The sequence below is a fragment of the Embiotoca jacksoni genome, unplaced genomic scaffold, assembly GCF_022577435.1.
Source record: "Embiotoca jacksoni isolate LCO1_2020_lvr unplaced genomic scaffold, fEmbJac1.0.p SCAF_16, whole genome shotgun sequence".
Lineage (NCBI taxonomy): Eukaryota > Metazoa > Chordata > Actinopteri > Embiotocidae > Embiotoca > Embiotoca jacksoni.
Genome location: NW_027185296.1, coordinates 5,602,437 through 5,615,033, shown reverse-complemented (window position 1 = coordinate 5,615,033; position 12,597 = coordinate 5,602,437). Strand labels below are relative to the sequence as shown.

The window sequence follows — 12,597 nt, the reverse complement described above, 5'->3', positions numbered from 1 at the left end:
CCTTCTTTGCTCACCGCAGCCACCGTGGTTCAGGCCTGGGTCCTTAGTGCGGGTGAAGATTACACTAATAATAATCAGGCTTCTAGCAGGGCTTGTAATGGTGCTAATTGAACAGATTAGTACAACCAGCATCTGAACTGGAGGCAGCGTACCTCCCTGGACTTCTCCCTCTCCTCCTTCGCTCCCTCCTTTTTCCCCTCCCTCCGTCATCTCTCTTTCTCTCTCACTCTCTTCTCAGGCAGATGGTTTTGATGAGCACCCACTGTGAACCTTAAGTGTTTCTGCTGGGATTACAAACACTGGGGAGGGGTCCCTGCGGTGTGGGAGGAGGGAATCATGGACAGAGAAAGGAGGCAAAGGACTGTTGGCTTGGTGGGGGTGCTGTAAGAGGCCATAGGGGATGGAGAAGGGACAATGTGGGCTTAAACAGGCCTCCATGTCGCGGTCTTTTCCTTACACATGCTTGTCTTTAGGCATCTCAAGGCCCCCTGCAGTGAAAATGAGGCCCACGACTTTAACCTGTATATATCATGTGTATAAACCACGCAGGGACTGTCTCAGTAAAGTTCAGGTGCCAGCTACAGGTGCAAGTACAATCGTTCGCGTGAGTCAAATAGGTGTTGTGGATGACCTGAGTGAAGTGGCTGTGAGTTGACTGCTGTGGATTAGACTGTACAAATTTCGGACGTAAAAACAATAATACAAGACACCAACAAGAAGGGGAATGTATTTCTGTCATGCTATAAAAAGACTTACGAGTGCAACAAAGAAGTAACACCATATTCAGCCTGTCTGACTCCCTTTTCTGCTCATACTGTGTCCACTCACACATATGGACTCCACTACAGAGCACCTTTCTCTCCCCATTCTCCCTTTTGTCTTAGCTGAAGACTAACCGATGGTCCCTGCTTGTGCATATCAATAGGGATAGAGTCTTGTCTTCTTGTTTGTCTTTGCCAAAGACTCTGGCTTTGCCTTGTGGCTCTCAGGGAACTGCCCTTACCCCTCCCTTTCTATCCCTTCATTCTCCATCTCTCTCTCCCAGTGTCCCTTTTCCACCTTCTTTCTTCTCCATCTCTAGAGCTCAAGGCTGTGTAGACTCTGATTGGCATTACCAGACAAGAGTGTGGGGGTAAGTTGCTGGCTAGCTTCTGAGCTAAGCTGGAGAGCAAATGTTTGCCAGGGAAGTAGAGGGTAGAATAGGGATAGCTGCTGGGTCCTGAGTTGTCCGTGACCAGACCAGTTGTCCTGGGGATTTCCCTCGTCTACTGCCCCCCGGGGCCGGGCCTGGGCCCCATCCCTGCCCCGCAGCTGGGAGACATATAGGAACCAAAAGTAGACAGGGCGACAGAGCTGAGAAAAGGGAAGGTTGGATCGAAAAGGGAATGAAAGAAAGGCATCTGGTGCCTAGGGGAGATGAAGAAAGCGAGCAAGAGAGAGAGAGCTTGTGACTGTTTAACGGAAACCTTTCCTTTTCTTTGATATGCTTCCAGCCAGGGATTATAGGCAATTGGCATTTACAATGATTGGATCATTAATTTTGCTGTGAGGCGTATTGCCCAGCAGCTCAGCATTACAGCCAGTTTCGCTAATGTTGTGTATAACTGGCTCATACATTCCTGCTTCATCTCAACATGAACGGCTACACACAAATCAGAAGCATTAGACTTTGATATGAATCTTTTTCTGCTCTGTTTAAGAGATTTTCTTTACATTTCAGCTTCTGTATACAAGTCAGATTGAAGGATACTTTTCAGAAGCCGCTGGAGTGTTTGAACAGTGATTGCTTCTTAACCAATACTTCCCTGTGTCATATAATCACATTGCAACAGTCAAATAAGTTTTACATGGCAATTGTAAGTAGGAATTTCCAATATAAAATATTATCATCAGTTATTAAATGTAATTGTTTTAATGTGTTGCAGTCAAACTCATTCGTGAGATGGCTATTGTGGTAGACAGGGGGCAGCATTAGACAGTCTTGTTCCATGGATGTTGATGGCTGCTGAGGCCAACCTATACAATACTTTGTAACCGAGGGCTGCAACAAAAAAAATCAGCTACCTGGAGAAATGAAGGCAAGGCATTTTGTTACCCTGATTTTAGGTTGCTATTTGTTCTCAATTATTTTGTTTATCTTTCATATGGCTTCATCAGATTCTCATAATGGCACCATATTTTTCACACGTCCATAGAGGGCTGCCTGCAGATTGTGCTGGTGTAGTTTCAGGTGGGCAGGTCTGCTGTGTGTAGCTGTGTTTTCTTTCTGTGGTGAGATCAGATTGTCCTCTGCCAGGTGTCTCTCACTGTCTGTCTCCGCTTTCCTCCTTCTCCACCTCTCACCTTCACTCTCTCTGTGGTGGGCATTAGTTTGTTGTTTCTCTGATGCTGCTTTAACCTCTGACTGCTGCCTCTTCATTACTAGTGTTTATGCCTCTCCTTTCCTCCCTTTTCCCCCTCTATTCATCGGCCGGCCAGCCGGTCAGTCAAATCCCTGTAGTCTGACTGGTCAAACATAGATATTACACTCTGTAATAACACTGGCCACCCGCTTTGACCCCGGCCTGCTATCCTGGCCGTAGCGTCTCTTCATAAGGATAGGCACCGAGCGCTGTGGTGTGGGATTTGCGATAGAAAGACAAAGGATGGACTGTGCCACTCATTTATTATTGTTCTTTTATTTTTTTTCTCTCTGCTTGTTTGTACTGAGAATTGCTCTGCTCTGCTAGGCCCAGCACAAATAACATATCATTTCTGTGCGAGATTGATAAATATTTACTGTTTCCTGGAAAAAAATATAAATTGGTATTTAAATGTAATCATTTTTGCTTTTACTCCAGACAGCCACACATGAACATGGAGTATATACAGATGCAATGTGCGGTAATGAGCAGTGTTAGGGTGCAAGCAGTCAAGCAAAGTCTGCCCCCATAATCCTTACACTTCAGTGTTTTGCAGATGCTTCCCTTCTTTGCCTGACATTGGCTTTGACTTTGTGTTTGTAGCATTCTTTAAGTTTCCACGTCCCTGACCAGCAGCCCTGAATATGCCCAAGGATCCATCTCTCCTCAGTGCTTTTTACAAAGACAGGATTTGCCCCGTGTATGGAGGGATCTTTGCTCCACAATAGATAGTTTTCTCAGCATCAGTGTCCAGCCCTGCGGGCCTGAACGGCAGAATTCTGCCGAACAAACGCACTAGAATCCACGGCCGCCAGTGCTCAGACGCCGACGGGGCTTTGATCAGCTTTGACTGGCGCACATCAGGCTGGCGTTAGGGCTTTAAACCAACAACCCACTGGACGGTGTAACACGGCGCTTGGTGGGACAGGCGCTGCTGGCTGCTAACTGTTTAAAAGCAAGGAATGTTATTAAGTGATGCAGATACAGCGTCCGCGCATGAATGGGAGAAGAGAAATACTGTTCATTTCAGAGCGTGGGGTTGTTGTTGCTGGGAATTATCTGTGGCATCTGAAGAATGCTGATAACACTGGCTTTCTTTTTCTTTTCTTTTTTTCTCCTCTTCGCTCCTTTTGACTCATGCCCTCCTTCATTCTCTGCCACAATCCTAGTTTTTTTTACCCATGCTTCTGAATGGAGGATACCAGCTAAAATTTACAACATTATATAAAGCGCTCAGGAATATTTTCCAGTCATAATAATTCCAAGACATATGTTTTCCAACCAGGATTGTAAAGAGAGATATTAAAGCTCTTTGTGGAGAGTCAGAGTTGAACTACAGGATTTGTCTTTTCTTACTGATGCCATCTGTGTCTGAGTTTTGAATTGTGAATATACAATAATAATTTTAACTTTGATTTGTTCTCAGGTGAAGAGGAACATTTCAGACTTGACCAACATCCCAGTCCGGCATCAACAGTGGGAAGGATGGCCAGCGTCAGCGTCTGATGATTCTGTAAGAGGCATACACACAAAAACTTGTCACCCACACTCACTCTAACAAGTATCATCTTTGTAAATCCGGTCTCAAAGTTGCTTTCGTCGTTTATTGTGGTCTTAAAGATAATTAAGACATCCAGCACAGATAAAAGTACATTCTTTTCGTAATTGCAAGTTGCACTGGAAACTGTTCCACACCCTGTAATCCACGCCAAAACCATCTGTCAGAAGCATGAGAGTAAGATGTTGAAGCTAATTAAGATGTCAAAGACGGTTCCCATCTTGTGTCCTCTATCTGTGGACATTAAAGCTCACATCATTGAGTCCCGCTGACCTCTCCCGTCCCGGGGTTGCTCTTCCCAGCCATTCACCGCACACACAGTCAAGCTGATCAGAGGCGGCCCTCATACAGAACCTTGAGGAACCTCTGACCCCTTTGTTTCACCCCTTCTTTGACAGCATATGTGTTCCCATGCTAATTGTTTGGGATGGTTTATCATGCTACATTGAGAAGCTGTTGCGCACACATTCTTGTGTTAACCCCGCGCTCACGTTTTCCTTTTAGGTCTATATGGTTGTTGTTTGGTCTGAAGTATTGGTGTTGACTTTGTTTCTTTTTTTCATACATTGTCTTATGTGTCCTGTACTAGAACTGGCTGTAGTGGCACTGCACAATTGTGATCATTGAGGATAAATAGCTGTCTTTATACAGTGCTACAGTGGATACGGTCTATTTTATTTGTTGCCCATTATTCATATTTCAAAATCTCAGAGTGAATGAACAGTAACTGCACCTGGTTTTATGAGTCCAAGTAAAGCTTTTAGGACAAAAGGTTATGCATCCTTTTACACTAGAGAAGATTGCTTGCTTTATTTTGTTCCATGACAACTCAACGCAGCCAATTGTAAAGCCAGTAACCACCAAACAAACCATACTGCTATGATGCAGATTTACCATTGTTAGCATTATCTTTGTAGACTTCCAATTATGAGATCAGTAAACAGCCTGGGATTGCAACAAAACTACAAATCTCACTGCAAATCTGAAAGCACATTGTGGCCATGTGGCATAATGACTGACTGACCTCAGCTCTGAGTGAACGTGCTCCTGTAATATGGTACCAACGGATTTTCTTTTCAGGCTTGCTACCACAAAGATGCAGCCTGTGCTTTATGACTTTCCCGTTCACACTAACAGAGGAAGAGAACGAACCACAGACATTTTTTAAAGAGTGTTTACAGTATTAGGTGTGTTCATCTGCTGAAGATTGAACGAGGAATTTGTGGTTCTTCCCTTAAAATGGAAAACCAAACAATTCTATTCAATTATTTCAATGACTAAATGTATTAACGTTTTTAGAATATACAATGTTTTTCTATTCCCTGAATAGCTCTTGGACTTATTTTTTCATATTTTTGAGATGCTGATTAATAAAAACATTATATCATGAGGCCTTAAAATGTTTCACAATACATTCAGCTATAAATTACGTTTCCTCATTAATCCTAAATAATTGACAACTATCAGAAATGATTTATTTTATTTAATTTTAGCACTACTATTATTAGTATTTACAAAATCAAATGAATATTTTGTCGATTAAGAAAACAGCACTTTTTAAACATCTGTAAAATACACTGATTTTGAACAGTTTAAAGTGGTGTTGATGCATTTGATGTATCATTTTAGAAAAAATGTGACCTAGCCCTTTTAAAAACTAGCACTGCATGCTTGTTTGTGAATTCCATCACCAAGAAGGCCTTACCAACCTCAGTTTAATATTAAAATACTGTAAGAATAAATTTTAATATTTATTATTTTTTTTCCATCTGTTTTTATGATGTGTGTTCTGTCTATCAATGGGCATCAGCTTGTTGCTGTGGATATAATGGACAGGGATCATGAATAGATTTGAGCTCATTGTGGCATCATGGGCTCGGTCAGCCGTTGGCTAACACACATCCGCAGTGTCTGTGTTTCCTGGATGAGGAGATATTAAAAAGCATAAAGAAGGGACAGAAGAGTAATAATGGCCTCTGCTCTAGCCATAGCCCTCTTATTGAAACGTCTGAAGGTATTAACAGAGAAAGCCCAGGGCTTGGCTGGCTTCGCAGGTGGGTAGAGACCCAGTGTTAGTGTCTAGCTCATTAGCCCAGTCTCATCTCCCGGGATTTGAGCCAATAAACATGGCAGCCAGAGGCCACAGATTACATTTAGATCCGCACACTACCCCACTTGCAGCAGAATCGATTACTACTTAACTCTGCTGTGCCTTCAGGTGTATGCTATCACTCTGTTTACCTGCTGTTATTTACATTTGTGTGTGTTGTGTGGGCATATTTGCATTTGTGTATTTGCAAATGTGCCTGTTCTTATTGTACACACTATGTCGAGGGCTGCATATCGAAACTCGATACTATATTCAAACTGAGCTGCGTCTGTAGCACCAAATTTCTTAAAACTTGGCAATGAAAATTTACATTTTTCAGTCAAATTCTTTGGTTAAATTATTTTTCTTGTGTACTTGTTTTCAATTTGAGATATTTTGCTGATTAAATAGTATTTCATTTCAGTTCACAGTAGTTCAACTTTGATGCACTATCTAAAAAATTGGTGATTTTTGGTTTCAATATAAAAATACACATGTTGTTTTTGTAGAAAATATTTATTTCATCGAAAAGTATAGTTTTTCTATTGTCACTGAAACACTGCTACTGCATTGGCATCCATATTGAAACTTTTTACAATACCCAGCACTTACTGTGACACTATCACAGTTAGTACTGCTGCTATAGCAGAGGAGGTGGTAGCTTTTAGTTCATCTAATTGATCAACCAGCCCCTAGTATCAGTTTCAGTTAGGCTTTTCTGAGAAAGTTCTTTTGAGTAGTTGAAACGTTAGTTTAATGATGTCATGTATTGTTTGAGTGTAAGAAAATAGTGTGTTAGAAAGAAATTCTCCCCTTTCAGGGAAACTGGTTGTTATGTCTTGCGTCACCCCCCTGATACTGTCCACTCAATGTGTTTCATTGTTTATTGTGCTGTGAATTATTCAAGGAGGAATGAAATTGGATCAGGATGCATAATGCTCAAATGGCAGTTAACAACAGGTCTGTTTATTCGGTGCACTGTTATTGTATGGGCTGTAAGACCCAGGAAGTGAAAGTGGTACAAAGCGGTAACAATGTGAGGTGATGCTCATTTCTAGCACGCAGATTATGTTGAACTGGGTCAACAGGTATTTTGAATATTTCTTGGTCTTTATTTGGAGTAAAAAAAAAGAGCAAGTTTGGTATTACTTTATCTTTTTTAAACCAATTTCTTAAGTCTTCGTCAACTTCAACATCAGGACCATCAAATGTGACTGTCAGTCTGAACACCATTCTCTTGTAATCATATAAAACGTTGTCCCAACTTCTTTTTTTTCTTGCTTAAAATGCTATAAATATTCTAAATGTCTCTGTGCCATTTACCCAAAGCACATTTAATCCATGAAAGTGTAGCTGTTAATCACATGTCAACAAAATTTGAGGTGCAATTATTCCAGTATTCCTGATCAACTCATTAGCAGACAGTTTGTAATATTTACCAGAGTGGCCAAGCAGAGGATCATGTGGGGAAGCAAACTGTCTTTTTGTGGGTGTTTGTTTTAGCATTTGTCTTCAACCGTCTTCATACTGGAAAAAGTTCCCAGTCAGAGGAAAGTATGTTGGACTTTGCTATAGTTAAAACTTGATGGAATTCATTCTACTCCCAACTAGATTAAAACAAATACTCTGGTATTATTTGCAAATACCATGATCTAGCTCTGCCTTCAAATTCCTCCTGATTCTTGAGGCTTTGGCAGCGCTGTTGTGAACAGTGTTGAAGACGATGACGGCGGTCTTTGCAGCAGCTGATTTAAGAGGCCAGCAAGACATTAACTTCATTTGCTGTTGGAAACATGCCGACTGAGCCTCTTCCCCCTCCTCATCCTTCTCCTTTTGCCGAAGCAATCCAGCGTGGAGAGGTTCCAGACCGGCCTTATCTCATTGGAGCGGCTTTGATTGGCAGTCCTTCCTCCACACCTGTTGGAGTGATTGACAGCCAGTGGGACATCCTTATTGCATCCCCTCATCTTCTCACCCCTCCACCACCACCCACCCTTCCTTCTCGCCAGTAATTGCTGACATTTATGCAGTGTTTCATGGTGTTTGCTAATGTATTAATGCTGCAGAGCCTCCGTGGTGCCTTGCCTTGTAGGGCAGCACCTCCCTCCATTTCCCAGCTGGCATTAATGGAATCCTCCTCTACCTGATAGGGGCCCACGGAACCAAGGGTTTATTAAGGCGGGGGGCTGTTGGTTTCCGTAGCAACAGGGCTCAGCGGTAAGCTCGGGCAGAGACCCCTCCCTTGTGCAATTGGCCTCCTTCAGGTGACATTCAGAACTGAGTCTCTCTGTCTCACTTTCTATCTCTTCTAACTCTGCTTTTTGTTGCTTTCTGTGAAGCTCTCATCTCGTGTTCGTATCCTCATCTGAGGAGGAAGATGCTTCTCCTCTTTAGCTGTGTCACCTTTCAGACAGAGCACAAAAACACAATGCCACCATAATCCACTATTATGCATGACTCAACAGAAGTTTAGCCTTTAGTTCTGTATGTATCTTCAGCTCAAACTGGCCTTAAAACAAGGAAACCAACATTTGTTAAAGGTGGGGTTCACTCTGCCTCGCTTCTTTTATTGTTTTCATTCTCATCAAGTCGTAGTTTTTCGCATTTTTGCACTTTCTCACCCATATTGTTCCCTCTGTCCATCAGCTTTCCCTTTACTGTCTCACTTTCCTCTTTCTCATCTTCTTTCACTCTTCCTCCCTTGCTTCATAAATGCCATAGTAGAGTAGGTGGTATACTGCGGTTGTGCTTTGCCTTCAGTGCAGCTGTCAGTGGTAATTATCTCACACTCACAGCCAGACACCCAATCCAAACACTGCCTACACCAGAAAAGAAAAAATGAAACACAGAAAGAATGAAGGGAGAGAAAGGGGGAAAAAGAAGGGAAGAAAGGGTTGAAGGGGGAGAGGGAAAGGAGGGAGGGCAGTAAGGGAGAGAGAAAATTCTTTCCCTGTATCGGCCCCTGAATGCTTCAAGCCTCAATGCAAGTGTTAATTAAAAGAATCCAAAAAAGAGGAGCCAGTTCCTTTTGTGTGGAGATGTGGGAGAGGGTCATTTGGGGGGGGGGGGGTTAACCTCATCCCCCCAGACCCCGTGCCCTGCGGCGCTTCAACCTTGTTTCCACGTTTTACCACTGAGCCGCCAAGCTGCACTTGTGTACCTCAACATCGGGAGAAGCCATCGGGTCAAAGCGAGGAAGAGGACTGAGAGGCAGTCAACTACATTTTTTTTTTTTCCCCTTTTCACCTCCCCTCCTTGCATCCATGTCAGCCCAAACCCTCCAGGCTGTCTTTGACAGGGGAAGTGATCAACTTTATTTATACACTTATTAGGTCCTCAGACAAAAGCCTCTCATTGTGAATAGTGGGAGTAAAGGGTTTATGGGGATCCTCTCGGCAGTCGCTGTTAAGATTCTCACGTTTGATTGCCACTCGATTGGGGGATAGGCAGAATAGACTTGGGGCCATTCCTTCACATCCTTTAGGCTCAGGCCCTGTATGTCTTTCTTTGGCTCAATACCTACAGCTCTCTCTGTGCTAATTCAACTCTAAAGCCTGGCGCTCATCATGTCTTCAGAAGCCACAGCTTTTCTTTAGATCAGGGCTGTTCTTTCTTTTGGAAAACAAAAAGTATCACTAACTCACTTTTATTTTTATTTTTTTTACTGTTGAGGAAATTATGTTTTTGTATATTTCTGTTTTTCTGATATGAATGACACATTGATTGAATATACAGCTCTGCAGCACTGAATTGGTTAGAGTTGAGTTACATGTACAAAGACGAGGCAATTCTCTTAAGTGTTCTTCGTAGGTGTTCCAGACGCACTCGGCTGTCCTTGCTGTGACACTTGCACGTTTTTCATTGTCATGAGTACACTTGCTACTAATTGGCAATACACAAGAAACACAATCTGTTTCTTCTGTATCCTGTGTGTACTTTTGTCTGTCTCTGTGTCTGGGGGTGACTTGACTGTTCGTGGCCTCATATGAAAGACTTTAGTTCTCATATATTCATTACTGCCGACACTTTTCGCCTCTACAATGAGTAAGAAGTGAGGCGGTCTTGCAAACGAAGCTGATGTGTCCCATCAGCGGTGATGTCATTCTTGGTTTGTGTAGTTTCAATATTGCCTGGCAGTCTAACCTCTGCTCTTTTTTTTTTTTTTAGCAGTTCTCTGTGCTTAAGACAACATTGCGGAGGAACACTCATCATGATATTATTCTTTCTCAAACTGTCTGGGGAGATACTGGGTTTCTCATATATCTGCTCCTTCGGTGCAGGGCTGGTGGGAATTTCAATCACTGTTGTCAATATTTTAACCGGTTTCAGTATATCCTTGGTCAACTATTTGAAGGATGCAATAAATGGTTCGTGTACCAAGGATCATTGAGACAGAGTTCATTTTCTCAGTTTAAGGGAAGAAATCAGTATGTAAACAACTTAAATGGCTGAAATCTGTACATGTATGAATTGCCATTGCTCAGGGACTGAGTGTTGGGAAATATGGATAAACTCCTTGATCACAGTAAATGTATTCCTACAGTACAAGATGTGTATATGTTGAAGAATATTTTTTTCTGGAAAATCACTGGATTGAATGATTTGTGAAAGAAATAACAAGAGAAAAGGACTTTTCTTTGACCAAATCCAGTGATTTATTCACGTCACAAAATAAACCATGTGCTCTGATTGGCCCAAAATGGCGTAACATCATACGCTCTACAAAAAAAAATACAAAGCACAGTATAATAAAGTCTCTGACACTAGACAAATTAATATCGGGTATATGTAGGTCGGCCACAATTGTGAAAATGTTTGTGTACAAATGTTTCGGTCTTTTGGCTGCTGCTAACTTACTTTCTGACACTCAAAAGATAAGTGAGTGTGAAAAGACCGACAAATAATAAAGAGCAGGGTTCTTTGTTAGATATTTGGTCCTTATCAGTGGCAGGTAGACAGCACTACATTAGTGAGTCAATGTTGCTGACAAGGTCCAGTGGTTGCACTCTTCTGTCCTGCTGTAGAAGCTGAGGCCAGCACGAGGAGCCACACCGAGGGAGAAACTCCCCTCAGCCTGTGAAGCCCTTTTCAGATTCAATTGGCGTTGCATGTAATCGTCTCTTGATTCAACCATGTCCAGCTGCTCTTTGTGTGTCTTAGCATCTGACAATGGAGCAGATCACAGGGCCTCTGCAGGGGACGAGCAGCTTCTCTGCCTCTTATCACACCCAGCTTGCCTGCCTGTTGTTTAGGAGTTCACTCTTCCAGAAAAGTACTTGCATCTGGGCTTTCTGCTGGGTTAATGTGCTAGTGAATATATTGTTGCAATATTGTGAAGTATTGGTACATTCAGTAATTTAAGATTAGATCATTAGCAGTCCTGCTTTTAGTCATTGTTGAAAGGACTAAACAAATGTGTAATTTTGAGAAAATGTTAATATTTAGATATTGTTTTTTTATTTTTTGTAGTTTCATATATAAGCTCTATATTATTAAATCTAAAATCTGGTACATCATCACTATTTAAATGCCAGGTATCTTTAGTTTCACTCCACATCCTGCAGCCTTGCCTATATTGCTGATGTCCCTTGGGGTCTGAGCCAGGAGGCACCAACTGTAATGAGTCCCTGCTGAACGCTGACATTTTCAGTACTGGCTGTGGATTTGGGAGCTCATTAGTCAGGTGTTCTTTTACTATATACAACCACAGCACTAACGGCTACTGCAGGTGCACAGAAACCTCATCATGGTCCGCCCCTCATTAGCGAGATGAACACGTCTTTGTTCGAAACGCATAAGTATCTTATGATACTGGGTAAACCCAGCCCTAAATAAACTAATCAAAGCATTTGAGAAGGTACAATGATGTCGAGAACAACTTGAGAGTCACTTATGAGGTTTGTTTTGTTCTGGTGAGAATTCAGTCTTTGTTGCGGAGTAGTAATGAGGGACATTTGCCATCACTCAGTCTTTCTGATGGACAGACTCAACAGGGGTCAATTTAAGGACATGATAACTTTGAGTAATAAGACTGAATCGATCATCGCATATGATCATACTTATCTGGTTTGTTTTGCTAAGTGGAGAAGACCTAATATCACTGTTTTGTTGTTTTTAGATGACACTAGCTCTCTCCGGGATCAGCTATCCCTGCCATCACCTCAGTGTTTGTCGAAGGTCCTCACCAGCCAACGCACAGGAACCCACAGAAGAGGTATATATACATAAAAAACAACAACACAGTAATCGGAGCTGTAGACTACTGTCCATGTGTGCACTGTGTATATGCTAACTCATCCCATATGCTAAAGAAATGCTTCTCTTCATTAAAATTATGAGTCATGTGTGTTTGCAGTGTGCAGATGTCCATATGATCAGCGACAGTGAGGGGGATGATTTTGAAGATGCGTCAGAATTTGGTGTGGACGACTCGGAGATGTTCGGGGTGGCTTCCTCAAGCTGTCGGAAAGCACCTATGAGTACGTCAAGTAAAGCAGTTTAAGAATGTTTGTTTGGAGCTCAGTTGTAGCTCCGGCAATAGTATTGAA

General features: G+C 42.2%; 1 protein-coding gene across 1 annotated transcript in view; it reads left to right on the top strand.

The window, feature by feature from the left end:
- faf1 (Fas (TNFRSF6) associated factor 1) overlaps window positions 1–12,597 on the top strand; it is a 62,035-nt gene that overhangs the window by 18,979 nt on the left and 30,459 nt on the right. The window contains exons 8-10 of the mRNA XM_069150441.1: window positions 3,829–3,915; window positions 12,168–12,263; window positions 12,405–12,528. Of these exons, the coding sequence (XP_069006542.1) occupies window positions 3,829–3,915; window positions 12,168–12,263; window positions 12,405–12,528 (307 nt within the window). The remainder of the gene's footprint in view (window positions 1–3,828; window positions 3,916–12,167; window positions 12,264–12,404; window positions 12,529–12,597) is intronic.